At 41.0% G+C, this 15,824-nt stretch overlaps 1 protein-coding gene across 3 annotated transcripts in view; it reads left to right on the top strand.

Annotated features, from left to right (window-relative positions):
• The window catches only part of LOC148035365 (uncharacterized), a 244,427-nt gene that overhangs the window by 48,652 nt on the left and 179,951 nt on the right, over positions 1-15,824 (top strand). For all 3 annotated transcript variants that reach the window (XM_087680397.1, XM_087680398.1, XM_087680399.1), the window contains exon 7: positions 3,933-4,023. In XM_087680397.1, coding sequence (XP_087536523.1) covers positions 3,933-4,023 — 91 coding nt within the window. The remainder of the gene's footprint in view (positions 1-3,932; positions 4,024-15,824) is intronic.

The following is a 15,824-nucleotide window of genomic DNA, read 5'->3' as shown; positions in this document are numbered from 1 at the left end:
TATCGGGCTGCATCTTCTACCACATGTGAGGTTGTGTGGCTTCGGCGGTTGTTGGAGGAGCTTGGCTGCCCCTAGACTCGTCCTACTATCTTGTAGTGCGACAATGAGAGTTGCATTGCCTTGGTACGGAATCCCGTATTTCATGCTCGGACGAAGCACATAGAGATCCAGTATCACTTCATTAGGGAGAAGCTTCTAGATGCGACTATCGACGTGGAGTACTGCAAGACGGAGGACAATCTTGCAAATTTGTTCATGAAAGCGCTTCCCTAGGCTCTTCTTCGGAGACATGCTAGATCCCTCAGCCTTATGACCTATCCAGGATTTGAGAGGGGGTGTTAGAGATTGTCATTCCCTGGACAGCTAGGAGTGTTACAGTGTGCAGAGGAGGACAAAGCAACAGCCATGTCAGCAGCCACATCATCGTTGTCAGGGCAGATGCCACATGGCAGGCCAGGTGTAGTTGGATAGTTTGGCACCAGTCGGCTGCAGTCGACCTCGTCATTATTTGGCATTTCTTTTCTGCTATTTTTAGCAGCCCTCTAGCACAATGTCTAAAACTCGTATCTGACAGATTTCGGCCTGTTGGTGACAGAGACAGCACTCGGGCTGACAGAGATCGAGGTCCTCAAGGCGGAGACATATGCAGATATTCTCTCTGCACCCGTGTATAATTCTGCATTCTTATACAACATTCTTCACTGCAGATTTTCTATGTTTCATTGTCTCTTTCTCTCTCCGTTCACTCTTTGTCATGGTCATTCACTTCCACATTGCTTCACTCTGATAGTTTCAATATAGACATCCTTTTTTGCATCGGTATACTTTGATAGCTAGATTCTTAGTCATGTAAAGAGAACCATCAAGTTCAAGAGAAGTAATCTATGCTAAAATAGGATGGTCTATCATAGAACCACCAAAGATGACATCAATGTGGTCAAGATTTATAAGATGAAACTCCAAGCTTCATGGTACAGCCAAATTGTAATATCCAATTACAGCACCAATTGGTCCTATCGGTCCAGACATGGGCTCTTTGCATAACAGACTTGGTAAGCATGGTGAGTGGGTTCCATGCGGAGTTAATTGTTTGCACCTTAAGGGAAGAAACAAAATTGTGAGTAGCACTATTGTCAAACAAAACCATAATGGGTTGGCCGTTGATTAGACCCGTGATATTGAGAAGGTCATATGGACCAAAGACTCTTATCCATGTGACAACCCATGTATATACTAGCATTTACAAAACAATTCTATGCTAGAAATTTAAGAATTTTACTTGGAATTTCCATGTTATTTATCTAGGCTTTGGAACTTGTGGGTCTTTGGTTTCTTGTTCTATAGATAATGTTTGTCTCCATGGAAATGACTGCTTTGATGACATGCAACACAATGATTCTTGATGCGATCTTCACTCCAAGGTATGTTGCATTTGCTATCATTTTGCTTCCATGAATCAAGAGCAAACTCCTTAGGGGTTGTTGCTGTGGGGGATTTCTTTAGCTTAGAACTAGTGGAGACTCAAGAACTAGAATGGGAATTTTGATATGTATTTGATCTTCCACTTCTAGACATGTTTCTCAAATTTCACATATTGATACGAGACCAGTTCTTGGTCTACATGGTATTTTATAGCCAATACTTGCTCGCGGGAGAGAGTAATAGGGAGATTATTTGGATCATACAAATGATAATACATGTACAGACTTATTGCGAGGTTTAGTTGTGATGAGGTCATGGGATCATAGTTGTTTCCATGATGCTATACTTTCACCTAACGAAGAGTTGCAAATTTTCCCTAGTTGGTTGTGGTGACTGAGCTGCACATTCAGAAGGTTTGGTGATAATGATACTAAAATTCTAAGAGGAAGGGATATGTTGAGGATACTTGCATGAATCAACTGGATGTACTCTAACCTGTATCTGATCTACCTGTGATGAAGTCATTGGATCAATAGTTGTGTCCACAATGCTATAGCCTTCTCTAGTTGAGAGTTGTAGATTTTCCCCAGTCGGTTGTAGTGACTGAGCTATGGGTGGTTGGAATCATCTTTCAGTGGATGTACCCTAACACATCTTAGGGAGAGAGTCAACAAGCAAACAATGTCATGAGGACATGCATTTTCGAAACCTCACTTAATATGTGTATTAATTTTTAATCACATGGTTAAGTAAATGTTGCACATGTGAGGTGTAATGGGGGTTAGAGTAAATTTACAAGCCTAGGACTCGAGGAAATCAGGGGATGTCAAAGGCAAAAGTTACTATAAGTTATGCCGCATAGGTACTTGGTTGTATCCGATGCCAATTGTTGGCCTAGGTCATTCATAAGCGTCAATTGTTGGTGACACTAGAGAAGTGGTGTTTAATGGTACCTAACGCAAATCTAAAGGTTAAAAATGGTGCAAAGACACTCGGGAATGGAAGTTACCTAACCAATTTAATTATTGGCCAGTTAGATTATTTTTTGGACATCGAAATAATTATTAAAATAATTTTCAGTATTTAAAAATTGAAAATTAATATCTAATTATGGATAATACCGAAAAAACCATTTGGGAAGGCTACCACTTGTCAAAGATGCCCATGCAAGATTGAAAAACGCCTTTAGAGGTTGGAGAGAGGCATTTTTAGTGCATTTAGTTTGCAAGAGAGAGGGAGGAGATGTTGCTGATCTGATTTGCAGCCATTGGAGGAACTTTTGAGGCAGCCAGGGGCAGGAGAAGACCAATCAATAGCAGGTGACAACATCTATAGGCTGTTGAGATATAGGGGAGTAGTAGTAATGACAGATTTTCTTCAATTCTTCACGAAGAAATTTTGAATTTTCTTTCTCCTCAGCATTCTCTCTCATCTCCTAGCCTTTCTACAGCCTTGCTTCAAAGGTTGCGGCATTGAGATCACCAGAGGGTAAGAAATGTTCAGATTTCTCTGCTCTAAACCCTAATTTGCAGCAGAAATTAGGGTTTAGCAGCAACTTTGGGAAGTGTGCCATAAATTGGAAGCTCCAAGACTTGGATTCAATAGGGCTAAAGCTGTTTTCAGTCAAATTTAAGTGGAGGGACCAGCAAATCAATGAATTTGGGGCATTTTCCATCTCCATCAAACCGGATGAAGGCCAATTGATTGCTCGAATCAAGGGGTAAATCAGATTGAAGACTTGCTGGTAATTTTGGACAGCAAGGGGAGTTGGAACACCGAAAGAAATTGGGAAATCCCCATTGTACTATCAACTTGTTCTTTAATTAAGTTAAAGAAATACCGAAAGGGGCGCTAGTTTTGGGGCTAACTGGGTGTCCATTGCCTAAGATTGTAAGTTAATTTGCATTTCTCAGTTTTGTAATAAATGTTGCTGTTGTAACTAGGTTGTAATCAGGGAATTACTACCCATCCATAGAAGGAAGGCTGGTTTCACATAGTGCTAGAAATCTATGTTTGGGTGCCTATCATCTATGCAGCAATAGAGGACAGAAAATACGGCCCTTTGGTGGGCTAATGGCAATGTGGCAGTTTTGGAACAGCTGTGCTTGACAGCAGCAGCAGCAACATCAATGTGGCGGCTTTGAGCAGGTTGAATAAACTGCATTTGATAGATAGCAGGTCAAACTGTGACACTAGTGATGATGATGTGGCATCAGTGGGAAACTGGGGCTCTTGGGTCGTGATTTTGTTTAACTAATTGAATTTCCTTTTTGGACTGTATGAGACCAGAATAAATTGGCTAATAATTGAGGATTAATTTGGACCTAATGGCTCTTAGACCTAATTGCTCTATGGTTTGGCTAGCATACACGGTAGCTCGGGCCCGAAAAAGAAGCCGTCTGTAAATGATGCATGTACACGATAGTAACTTGGTGGTTGTAACTTGTGTTTAAGTAACAATACCTTTTTTAATTTGAGAGATTGCATCATTAGTTTGCTTTTGTTTTCAGGGAAAAAATGAAGAACTTATCAAATATAGCTGAAGCTGAGTTCTCAAAAGGTAGTCAAGCTTCAATTTTTACAGTGTCATCAAATTTTCAGGTACATTCCTACCGTTGCAATTGTCTTTGCTATAGGAGAACATTGTGGTCTCTTCTTTTCCAAATTGTATTTCTTTGCTTTCTCCATTGTACTCACTAGAGTGTGGTCTTTGGCTTTCTTAAAGCTGCTTGAATGCTAATATCCTTATCACTTAAGAGTACTAAGGATGTAAATCTGTCTACATATGCTGAAAGATTAGTGATATTTAAGCATGGCTGCTATTATTCAGTCTTCGAATAAGGCACTTTGTTGAAGGAACAATTGTGCATAAAGGCAGAGCGGTTTATCTAACATAGATGGTGGCAAATAGATCGGGATAAGATCAGCCAAGAAATGATGAGGTGCAAACACACATAGAGTGACACACAGAAATATATCTCAAGGCTAGTCAATCATAAACATGACTGATGTGTAATAACTCCAAAAGTTTGATGTCTGAGTAAACCCTACGGTTTATCCCTTGATGAAACTTTTACTGAATGCAACACTCCCTTTCTAGCTGAGCTTATGCAAGCTATGGGTTTGGGACCTTGAATGTCTAAGATTGCCTTTGATGGTAAAATCGTGGCTTGAAAGGATAACTACTGAGCTGTACTGTGAATGAGGAAACTTGGGACATAGTACATGGATAGAAACAGGGAATGATGATGGCCGCCGAAAGCAAGGACAGAATGGGGGTGAGGACAACAGGTTCATTAATGTAAGATTATAACATGGAGTTTTGGCCAGTGCTGCTTTATTGGACCAACATGGAGTTGGAGAGATTGTTTGCTTTGTCTCCTGAGATGGATTTTTGGGCATTTGTTGATGGTACCACTGTGAGTGTGCATTATGGAAGCAAGGAGCATAGAGAGAGAAGAAAGAACTCAGAGATAGATGAAGGAACAAGACTATGAACAGAATGCAAAGAAGACTGACTACAAGCCTGTGAATGTGTGGTCATTGCCATGTTAGTGAGGGCAGGGTGAAAGGAGAATATGTGATTGATGATACCACTGTGAGGGTGCAGTTTGGAAACAAGGAACATCGAGAGAGAAGAAAAAACTTGGAGATAGATGAAGGAACAAACTCTGGATGGTATGTGAAGCCACGAAAAGATTGTAGCTCATGTACATCATAAAGACTAGGTCATTCTTAAATATTGTCTTGGTCTTTTGATGATCCATTTGAATCCCCTTAAAAGAGATGACATGCCCAAGATAATACACTTTATACATGAAAAATTTACTCTTTTACTCTTCTTAACATTTATCAAGAGTTCACTTTGTCAAAGTAATTGTAGAACAATCTCCAAGAGGTGATGATGTTCCTCTTCATACTTGCTAAACAAAAGAATATAATCAAACAAAATTTAATATATTATCGATGATTTTTGAAGATGGGCTTCATTATTTATTTGACAGTGGTTGGTGTATTCATTAATCCAACATGAACCAAGAGGATTCATAAAGACCAAATGAAGTGCGGAAAGCAGTTTTGTATACATTTTTTGTGCTCTCCATCTAAAGTGCCTAAAGCTTTAAAAAAAAAGACAAAAACAATGCCAAAGCTTCTAATGTCTTGATCTGACTCAAATTGAGGCTCATAGGCAAAGAGGTGATGATACAAGATATACATGTCTACTAACATCCCCTCTCAGATTGTGGATGTGCCAAAAGGCCATAGAAGATGTGGAGTTGTGGGGTGGCAAAAATAGCTCCAATATTGATAAAGCTCGTCGATAAAGAATGCCAGCTAAGAAGCAAGGCCTTCTCTCTAGATAAAAATTTGATCCAAATGGAGATGCCTTCAATGGATCACTCTTGAAAACTCCTATTGAGGATAGGTGAGCCAAGCCTCTGACCCAATTGGGAGACTATAGCGAGCAACTATCGAAGGTGCCATAACCTGTATAGAAAAAAAAGGGACCAAGGGCCAAGCGGCAGGGGATGGTGGCTTGAGATAGTCACAGGGGACATAGGGGATGTAGGCCTAGAACGGAGGGATCCCATTTTGAAATGCGGGACCCGTTTCCAATGTCTCTCGAAAAGGATATGTTTCCATATAGTGGTCCATCACAAGGAGACGCGTTTTGAGATGGGGGGGACTGGGGGGAGGGAGAGGGGACGTAGGGGACGGCACTTGTCATAGGGTTTGTACTATTTGCACTGTTTCTTGTAGTCTATAGTCCACTAGTTTTATTGTTTCTCAGCTTGTATTGTTTCTTATAGTCCTTAGTCCGAGGACTCATTATTTGGTGGTTACTATTGGACTTTAGTCTTTATGTCATATGGCATTTATCATTCCTCAATTTTAACTTTTATTATATTTCTCAAGTTGTACCGTTTCTTGTTCAATGTTTATTGTTGGACTTTAGTCTTTAAGTCACATAACATTTCTCAGTCACCATTTGGCATTGACAATTTTTGCTTTTACTCTTCAATTTGAGTATTTATTATTTATTTATGTTTCAACTTTCATGGTTCATGTATTGTTTTAAACTTTAATGAGATACTTTTAGAAGGTTTTAAAGTTAAGCTATTGTATTTGTTTAGTTTCTTTATAGATATTTTAATTATGCCTAGAAAACATATATTTTTAAGGTCCCTATTCCTATCCCTGTTCTGGTTCCCCATCCCCCATCCCCATCCCCCATCCCCATCCCCCATCCCCTATTTTCCTCTATCTGCTTGTCCTCCTCATCCTTGTCCCTACCTCCCGTCGCTCCTCTCTAGTGACTATGTGGCTTGATGATGAAAGAAAGAGGTCGCTGCATAAAGGAAAGGCCCAAAGCAGATTGTAATCCTTGAAGAAGCTTCTCAAGGTCTTGGGAATTCCCCTTTGAAATACAAAGAGCCAAGAAATCCACAACCGCATCAGTGATATCATCCCTCTCTTAAAGAGATGGGAGATACAAGGGAACCACTAGAGGAGATGGGGGGGGATGGGATGGAACTTGTTGAAGAGATGGTGAACAATCGGAAATTGGTGTGGCAATGGAAATTTGCCTTGGAGGGCCCTACATAATAGAAGGGGAATGGAGCATATATAACTCCCTCTCTTGCCAACCTATCATAAGAGTGACTCTTGTAGAAGAATCATCAACACTCGTGGCTTGCTTGGTGAAGACAACTCGGATCTCGAGTCTAGTAAGGCCATAAACTAGGAGAAGCAGGAACCCGAAGTTTAAAACCTGTAGGGCTTTAGTAATGGAGCTCGATGGATGGCCAAATAAATAGAGACAAAGTATCGACACCACTAATAGGCATCCAAAAAATGTTACCTATAATGACTATACCTTGTGATAGATGAAGATCTGTCTATAAATCTCCTCATGGAGTTGTATGACTTGATGCACCGTTGTTGATGACCCAAGGTTGCTCAAATGACAAGACAACCTAAGTGGGCTTCTTCACTTGATGAATGTAAAGAAACACTGACTTGGTGTTAATAATTGGTGATAAAGTAGAGGTAGATGGAGGCTTTGACATAGATTCAACTTTTGCTCTTGGAAAAATATGAGAATATTTCTTCTAGCATTTGTTCTTGGGATGCGAGGCCTTCCCATAATGACGACATGTGGAATATCCTTCGCGCTTTTCTACAAAATTTGTATCAGAGTGTGAAGATGACACCGATTTCTTTATCTTCTCTTTCTTTTGCTAGGCTTGTCTTGCACCTGTAGATAAAGCTACAAAGGTATGGATATATGCATGGGTTTTACTAGAATTTGTCTCCTTGTGATGCGCAACCTACTCAAGCATCAACCAGACTAGCTCTTTCCAAGTGATAGTCTCCCGTATATGAGATGAGAAGATTGTTGTAGAAGATATCATAGGTCGGTGAGGAAAGATGTGAGAGAACTCTCACAACCAGGTTCTTCGAAGGAATGTTTGGATCAAGGGATGCAAGCTCATCCCATATTTCCTCCATCTTGTGCATATGGTCTGTCATTGTAGGGGAAGCTACGATAAAGAGTTGTTATAGCTTCAACTCGAGAGAGATGTTGTCCAAATGTATGGATTTGTTGGAGAGTTTTCAATATATTTTAAACCTTTACAGTTGTTACGAGGATGTGAAATTTTATTGCTTTGCTCAGCATTTCATTAAAAGTCAATTAAATATGCTAATGTGACTTGCACATATGAGGTGTAAGTTAATTATTTCATAGTGTGGGATTCATGACCTCAGAATATCAATTGATACCAAAGGAAGTAGTTGTAATAAAATGTTTGATAGGTACTAGGTGGCACCTGATGTTAGATTTTGGTCTAGATCAATTTATTGGCTACTAATGTGAGTGGTGACATTAGAGACTAAGCATTAATTAATTAATTAATGCCAATCTAAGAGCTAATAATTGCTCAAAGATACGTGAAAGACAAATTAGGCTAGCCAATTTAATTGTTGGTTGGTGAAATTAAATTTTTGAGCACTAGATAACTTGGACAATGTTGTAAAATGGGATTAGAAGGTTGCCACTTGGCAAAACTTGCCATGCAAGTGGGAAACGTTTTTGGGATTGGTGAAAGTCTATTCTAGACATTGTGAGAGAGAAGGAGGCTATTAGAGAGCAAGGATATGCCGCTGATATGATGGCATCAAGGTGCAAGTGGCAACAGGCTAAGGTCCTTTTGGTGTAGGTGACAGCATATAGGAAGGGGCAACTACCTTTCTGGTGGTTGTAAGTTGTAGATGACAGCTTACATGGCTGTTTGAGTAGGGCAGCAACAGTTTTTCAGCCGTTCTGGCGATGAAAGTTTGAAATTTTTCTCTCCACAACATTCTCTCTCATTCTCTAGTCATGTCTCAAGTTATCTCAGCAAAATCCAGCCATTTGAGTCATTAGAGGTAGGGATTTTGGCTAACATCTGCTGTAAACCCTAATTTATAGGAGAAATTAGGGTTTGATAGCCATATCGAAATGCATACTTAGAATTGAGGGTCTAGGACTTGAATTCCAGCCGTTGAAATTAAAGAATTTTAGGAAGATTCAAGAGGCTAGCCAACCCATATTAGATTTGGGGATTAATTTGTCTTTCAAGGAGTAGAGTGAAGGCCAATCCCTATGCAAACCAAGGGCCAATTGGTTTGAAGGCTTGTTAGTCAGTTTTGAGAGCAAGAGACACTTGGATTAGTAGAGGAGATCGGAGAATCTCAATAGTGTTGCAATAAAACCTAAAGAAATACTACAAGGGGCATCAATTTTAGGGTCAATAGGATGGCTATTGTTTAAGATTATAGTGGTAAAGTGTGTCTTTTCACTTTATGTTAATTTTGTGCTTGTTAGAATTGTTGATTAATCAAGTCATTATCACCCTCTCCTAGGAGGAAGGCTAGTTCAAGGTTCCATCGTTGAGATACCTTCAAATCCCTTGACTTGGTGGGTCCAAGGCACCTAATTGGTGTTGGGACTAAAGGCTCTCGTGCCTTTAAATGTGCTGGGGTGTGAACACACCCCTAGCACTTGTACTTACACATATATATCTATCCAAAAACCTAAAGGTACACACTCGTCACTGTACCTAAAAACGTGCACACTCTCTGCTCTGCTCTGCTCTCTCTCACTCTCTTTGTCTCTTCGCGCCTAAGGAACTCCTACTGTCTTGATCTTGGTGCCTGACCTATCACTACAAACAGGTATCAGAGTTGCAGTTAAGGCGTTCGTACTCCTTGGAGTTCGTGCAGGTCAACAGGTCACGTCTCTGTCAGGCGACAGTTTCAGGGTGCAGGTGCAGGACAAAAACGTCATCTCTATAAATAGGCGAAAGGTCGTGAGCTGCAAAAGGTGGTTGTGGATGCTGGAGACCAGGGGACAGAGCAGCTGATTGGGCAGCGTTGGGGTAGTAGTTGGCAACCAGTCCACGCAGGTGCAGCATGTAATAGGGCAGCAGTTGGCAGGATAGGTCCAGCGTGTGGCGGCACGGTCGAGTGGGTCAACGAACCCCCCGTTACATTTTTTTTCAAACATTAGTTGTTTTTTAGAAAACCCCTTTTACCTCCTCTCCTCCGAGTGTTCATGCGCGCAAGCACAGTGTGCAAATCTGTGCAGATTTAGGCCCAGAAATTTGGGGCTTTTTTGGAATTTGGGGATCTTAACGCAGAGTTGAACAATCTGACTAGAAATTGCAAAGTCGGTGCAGATTTGCGCGAGAATTTTGGGGTTTTTCACATTTTAGTGAAATTCTTTCAATTTCATTGAGTGCATGCAGGACTTGGAAAATTTGGGGATTTGTCCAGATTTGGTGTGAGCAAGATACAACAGTGATATCTGTCTCAAAAATTGCAGGAATTTGTGACATTTTGTCCCTGACATTTGGGGCTTTTCATGTACATGCACAAATTGGGCTGAAACTTACCCAATTTCTTGACATTGATGCACATTGGACCCCGTGCAATTTGGGGCTTTTGCAGTTTGGGCAAAATTTGTGCACCATTTGGTCATTTTATGTACATGCAGATTCAATTCCATGCTATTTGGACATCCAACACTTGGAAAAATTTGGGGGTTTTGTTGAAATTGCTCTATCTTGGCAAAATTGGTTTGTTCTATGCATGACAGAGAAAATGCAGATGTGTGGTTGATGCTTTGAGCACAAGAATTTTGGGCCTCTTGACTATGCATGTCAAATTTTATGCCCGTGGGTACATGTACAACAGAAATTGCAGCTAAAATTTAGGATTTCTTATGCAATGTGATGTATATGCCCTTGGAACAGCTATAATTAGTTGTGGAATGCTGTAGCACATGGTTTGGTGCTTCTGAAAATTTAATTACAGATCTGAAATTTGTGCTTCTATGTGGTCATTTATTTTTGGTTGGTACTTGTTTATACCTTGGTTACTTGGATGACAGTTTGGGCCTGCATTTGCTGATTTTTTGGTCACATTTGGGCTGAAATCATGGCTGGCAGCAGTAACAACAGTAATCTCATGCACATAAAGAAGCTTGAAGGAGCACATAACTTTGTAGTTTGGCAAAAGCAGTGTTACAATATCCTGTTGCAAAAGAAGCAGGCAAAGCCAATCAAAACAAAAGGGGCAAAGCTTGCAGATGTGGAATAGGACGATTGGGATGAGTTAAATGAGCTTGCATGCTCAACCATTGAGCTATGGATTTTTGATGCCTTGCTGTTTAACATTGAAGGTTTGGATTCTACATATGCTATTTGGACTAGACTGGAAGAACTTTATGCACAGAAGAGTGCTGCAAGCAAAGTGTATTGGCTGAAAAAGATTATGGATTTACGTATGAAAGAGGGTACATCAATGTCTACTCACTTGAGTGAGCTTAACTCCATTCTCAGCCAGCTGGTTGCCTTGAAGTTCATGATTGATGAGGAATTTAAGGCTACTTTTTTGCTTTGCACTCTTCCAGAGAGTTGGGATACATTTAGGACTGCTATGAGCAATTCTAATGTGATCCTTTTGTATGCTGATGTAGAGAATGCCCTACTCATGGAAGAAATGAATCAGTAGAACAATGCATCCAGTAAGTCTTCTAGTGCTTTGCATGCTAAGGGCAGATCACAGCAGAAAGGCAAATATGATAGCAAGGGACACAGTAAATCACATGGCAAAGATCTTGAATGCCATCATTATGGCAAGAAGGGTCACTTTAAACGTGACTGCTACAAATGGAAGAAAGAGAAAGGAAAGGGCAAGAAGATAGATGATAGCAAGGAAGAGAAGAAAGACAGTCACCCTAAGAAGAGCAGTGTCAAAATTGAAGAGGTGAATGTAGTCACTTATGACATGGATAGTGGGAGTGACATACTCTTTGTCTCTTCACACTTTGGTGCACATGCTTTACTTGCAGATACAGATGATGACATGCATACCTAGATTCTCGGTTCAGGTGCTTTCTTTCATGTCACCCCTCATCGTGAGCGGTTTTTTGACTATATAGGGGGTCGACATGCTGTTGTCCATCTTGGGGACAACTATGCATGTGACATTGCAAGTATTGGCAGTGTACAGTTGTAGTTTCAGCATGGCTCTACCTTCACACTTCAGCATGTACGGCATGTACCTCAGCTCAAGAAGAGCTTGATTAGCATATGGCAGCTAGATGATGATGGTTTTCATACCACCTTTAGTGATGGAAAATGGAAGATCTGTAAGGGATCTTGAGTGATTGCCAGAGGTTGCAAGAGTGATACTTTGTATCCATTTATGTATCTAGTGTGCGTGACTATGTTGTTGCCGTGATCGAGCAACCAAGCGTTTCTTTGTGGCATGGCCGGTTGGGACACGAGTCAAATATGAATGAAAGTGCTTTCTCGTTTGGGTTACTTGCCTTGTCTTCGTTATACTGATTTTGAGCATTGTGATCATTGTATTTATGGTAAACATGCACTGACGTTTCACAAAAAGTTTCTTTCTTTGAAATCCTCTCCTCTAGAGTTAGTACATTCGGATGTATGTCAGATGCCAGGATTATCTTTAGGGGGAAAGAAATATTTTGTCACCTTTGTCAATGACGCTACACGGAAGGTATGGGTTTATCCTATTCGTAGTAAGGATGAAGTGCTCGACAAGTTTAAAAATTATTGGCATTGGTTGAAAATCAGATTGATAGGACACTTAAATGTCTTCGCTCTGACAATGGTGGGGAATATGTGTCCAATGCCTTTCAGGTATTTTGTGACAGCAAAGGGATAAAGAGGGACTTCACTGTCCCTCATAATTCACCCCAAAATGGAGTTGCAGTGCGCATGAATCGGACCATATAGGATAAGGTCTGTACTATGGTATCTTATGTTGCATTACCCCATGGTTTTTGAAAAGAGGCTGTCATGATAGCCATTCACTTAATTAATCGGTCACCAAACAGGTCTTGGGGAGGGAGGGAGTTCCCCAAGAAGCGTGGTCGGGCAAGCCACCTTCATATGCTCACCTGAAAGTGTTTGGTTGCGAGACTTTTTTGCACATTCATAAAGAAAAATGCAGCAAACTTGAGCCAAAGTCTTGTAAATGCATTTCCCTAGGATATGGTGACGAAGGTGAAATGGGGTCTAGATTATGGGATCCCAAGAAAAGGAAAGTAGTACACAATAGTGATGTTATCTTTCGGGAAGATCGCATGCATAAACAGCTCGAAAAGACCGAGGAGGTCCGTAGGGTTGTATTCCAGGAAGAAATACATTTTGAAGAGCAAAATGTGCCCGCTCTACAACAACAAATACCTGCTGTAAATGAACCTGTAAATGTAGAAAATGATGCTGGAAATGATCAGCCAGTTATTGCCTATGATAATGAGCCACTACATGTGTAGGAATAGCTAGGACAACAAGCTGTTAATGCTGATTTGCAGGTTGAAATACTAGGACAACATGCTGAAAATGGAAATTTGCAGGAACAACTAGCAAACAATAATCATTGGGTTAGGAAATTGTCTAGGGCTACTAGACAACCTGATAGATTTGTTCCTGGTGCAAACAATGTGGCTGATTATGTCGTGTTGACTAACCTTGGTTGTAGTGGGGATCAACCACCGAGACGCACTGACTGCTTATTGCTTCAAGCATTCCAAGCCGAGTACTGATGGCTACCTCTCACATAGGCGATGCACCATCCATCTCTACGGGTGTAGTGAGCTTACCTCCATGTCCGATCGAGTTACCTCCTCTCTCGAGCACTCTAGTAGCTCCACGATCCAAGTGCAAGCTTCAAGCAAGCTCCATCCTCAAGCTCCACGCTTCAAGCTCCATTGCCGCGAGCAAGAGAAGAGAAGAGAAGAGAAGAGAAGAAGAGAGGAGAAGATGGAGAGCTTCTTCTCCACGATTCCTCACTCTCACACACTCACTCCCTCACACTCTCACACTCTCTCTCTCAATCACAAGCTCAAGTAAGCAATAAGAAGAAGAAGAAGAAGAGAGTTACTTTTGGGGCCACACACAAGAATGAGCTTCTCATTCACTTTTCAACTTTATATACAAAATCCTAAATTCCTTTTGGGCGGTCATCCCCTTATCCCCTTTTTTACATGGCCGGCCGTGGCCTAAGATCTTTTTCCTATTGTTCTCCCATCTTCCTAGCTTCCTTCCTACCGCCCATCTACCTTTACAAATTGCACAGGTAAGAGCCCGACACTCTTAAAATAAATTATGGTGCGCCCTGCGCTTTTTTACAAAAGCGTTGACTTGTGCTTTTTCTCGTGCGCCTTTTTCCTTGATTTAGGACTTTTCTGCACTTCTTATGTTTCCAAATTCTTATTGGCGCGCCTTCGTCTTCTGTCTACTTTTGCCTTGGCCTAGTCTTCTACTTTAGATTTTCTAGCTTTTCCACCTTGTTCGTTCGAGGTTTAACATTACCCCCCTCCTGTTGGGTGTAAAGGCCCTTTACGCACCCTTTACACGCTCTCCTTGAACTCCTCGATTACTGTACCTGCTCTCAGCTCTCTTTCTCGATCTGTTTCCGCTTCGACTCAGCAAACTGGTATCAGAGCTAATGGCTCACGCAAGCAGGCAATTGGTCTGTCAGGATGTTGAGGAGTAGACGAGTAGGTGTCAACTGGTTGTGGGCAGATGTAACGAATGTCAGTCGACTTGCGCGACGGGACTGGGCGAGATTGCGTGACGGGGCAACTTGCCCGATGGGACTGGGCGAGACTGTGTGACGGGGCGATCTGCGTGACGGGACTGCAGGCGTGCGACACGATGAACGGGCTGCACGGGGTTGCACGATCGATGGGCAGAAGGTCAACAACATTTTTTGTTTAATTTTTCATCACCTTGTTTTTTTCCCCTTCTACCAGATGTTCACACCTATAAGCACAGAGTGCAAATCTGTGCAAGTCCGGGTCTTAAAATTTGGGGCGTTTCCCAAATGGTACCTGACACATATTGCAGTGATCTCTGGATCATAATTTGCAGATATTGAGTGCACAGGCCTCAGAATTTCTTTGGGGATTCTCAAATGCAAGTGAAATTTTTGCTTGGATGAGCCAATTTCTTGGAAATTGTGCTTTGTTGGACTCTTGTTGGACCCTGAAATTTGGGGCTTTTGCAGAAATCGTGAAATTTTTGCAACATTAGCCTGCCTTGATGCTCGCGATGATGTATTTATGCAATTGGAGCAGATTCACTGCAGAAATTTTGGGGCTTTTCACATTGGTGATGTATTTTTGAGTCGTGTTGGGACTGGACACTGAAATCTACAGCAGATTCACTTGTGAGTGGGAGTCTTTATAGTTTTGGATGCTTCAAATGTTAAAATAGGGTAGTTTCTCTTGGTACATGCATTGCTGAATACTCATTACGCAATGAAATAGTAGTAAATACAGCATTTGGGCCATTGCATTTGGGAATTTTGGTGATGTACTACTGAAGTGGGAGCTATCCTTAATGCAAATGTATCAGATTTGATTCATGCACATGCTGTAATCAGTACTTGAGACTGAAATTTGCAGCTAAACATCTGCTTCTTGGACACTTTGGAAGTACAAGAGTGTGTACTTGCTGCTACAATTCAGAAACCTTGCTATTGGCTGAAAGCATTTAGCCCATTTTTTCAGTTGAGTATTGCTGAAAATGGATGGCAGTGCATCTATATCTAACACAAAGAAATTCTTTGAGATTCGTAAATTTGACGGAAATGGTTTTGATCTTTGGAAAGATCGTATGCAGGGTATACTCTTTCTAAATGATGATGCTTTAGAAGAACATAAGCTTGTTGTTTTGTCAGATGAGGATTGGGCTAAAATGAATAAAAAGACCATTACTTACATTAAAATGGCCGTCACAGATGATAACTTGGTTGATATAAAGGGGCTTGATATTGCCTATGTAGTTTGGAAAAAGCTTAAGGCTACTTATGAG

This window comes from Lygodium microphyllum, chromosome 6, assembly GCF_053477565.2.
Source record: "Lygodium microphyllum isolate KBCC chromosome 6, Lygodium_microphyllum_v1.1.10, whole genome shotgun sequence".
In the NCBI taxonomy this organism is placed as follows: Eukaryota; Viridiplantae; Streptophyta; class Polypodiopsida; order Schizaeales; family Lygodiaceae; genus Lygodium; species Lygodium microphyllum.
Note: the sequence above shows the minus strand (reverse complement) of the source record. Positions and strands in the feature narration are given on the sequence as shown.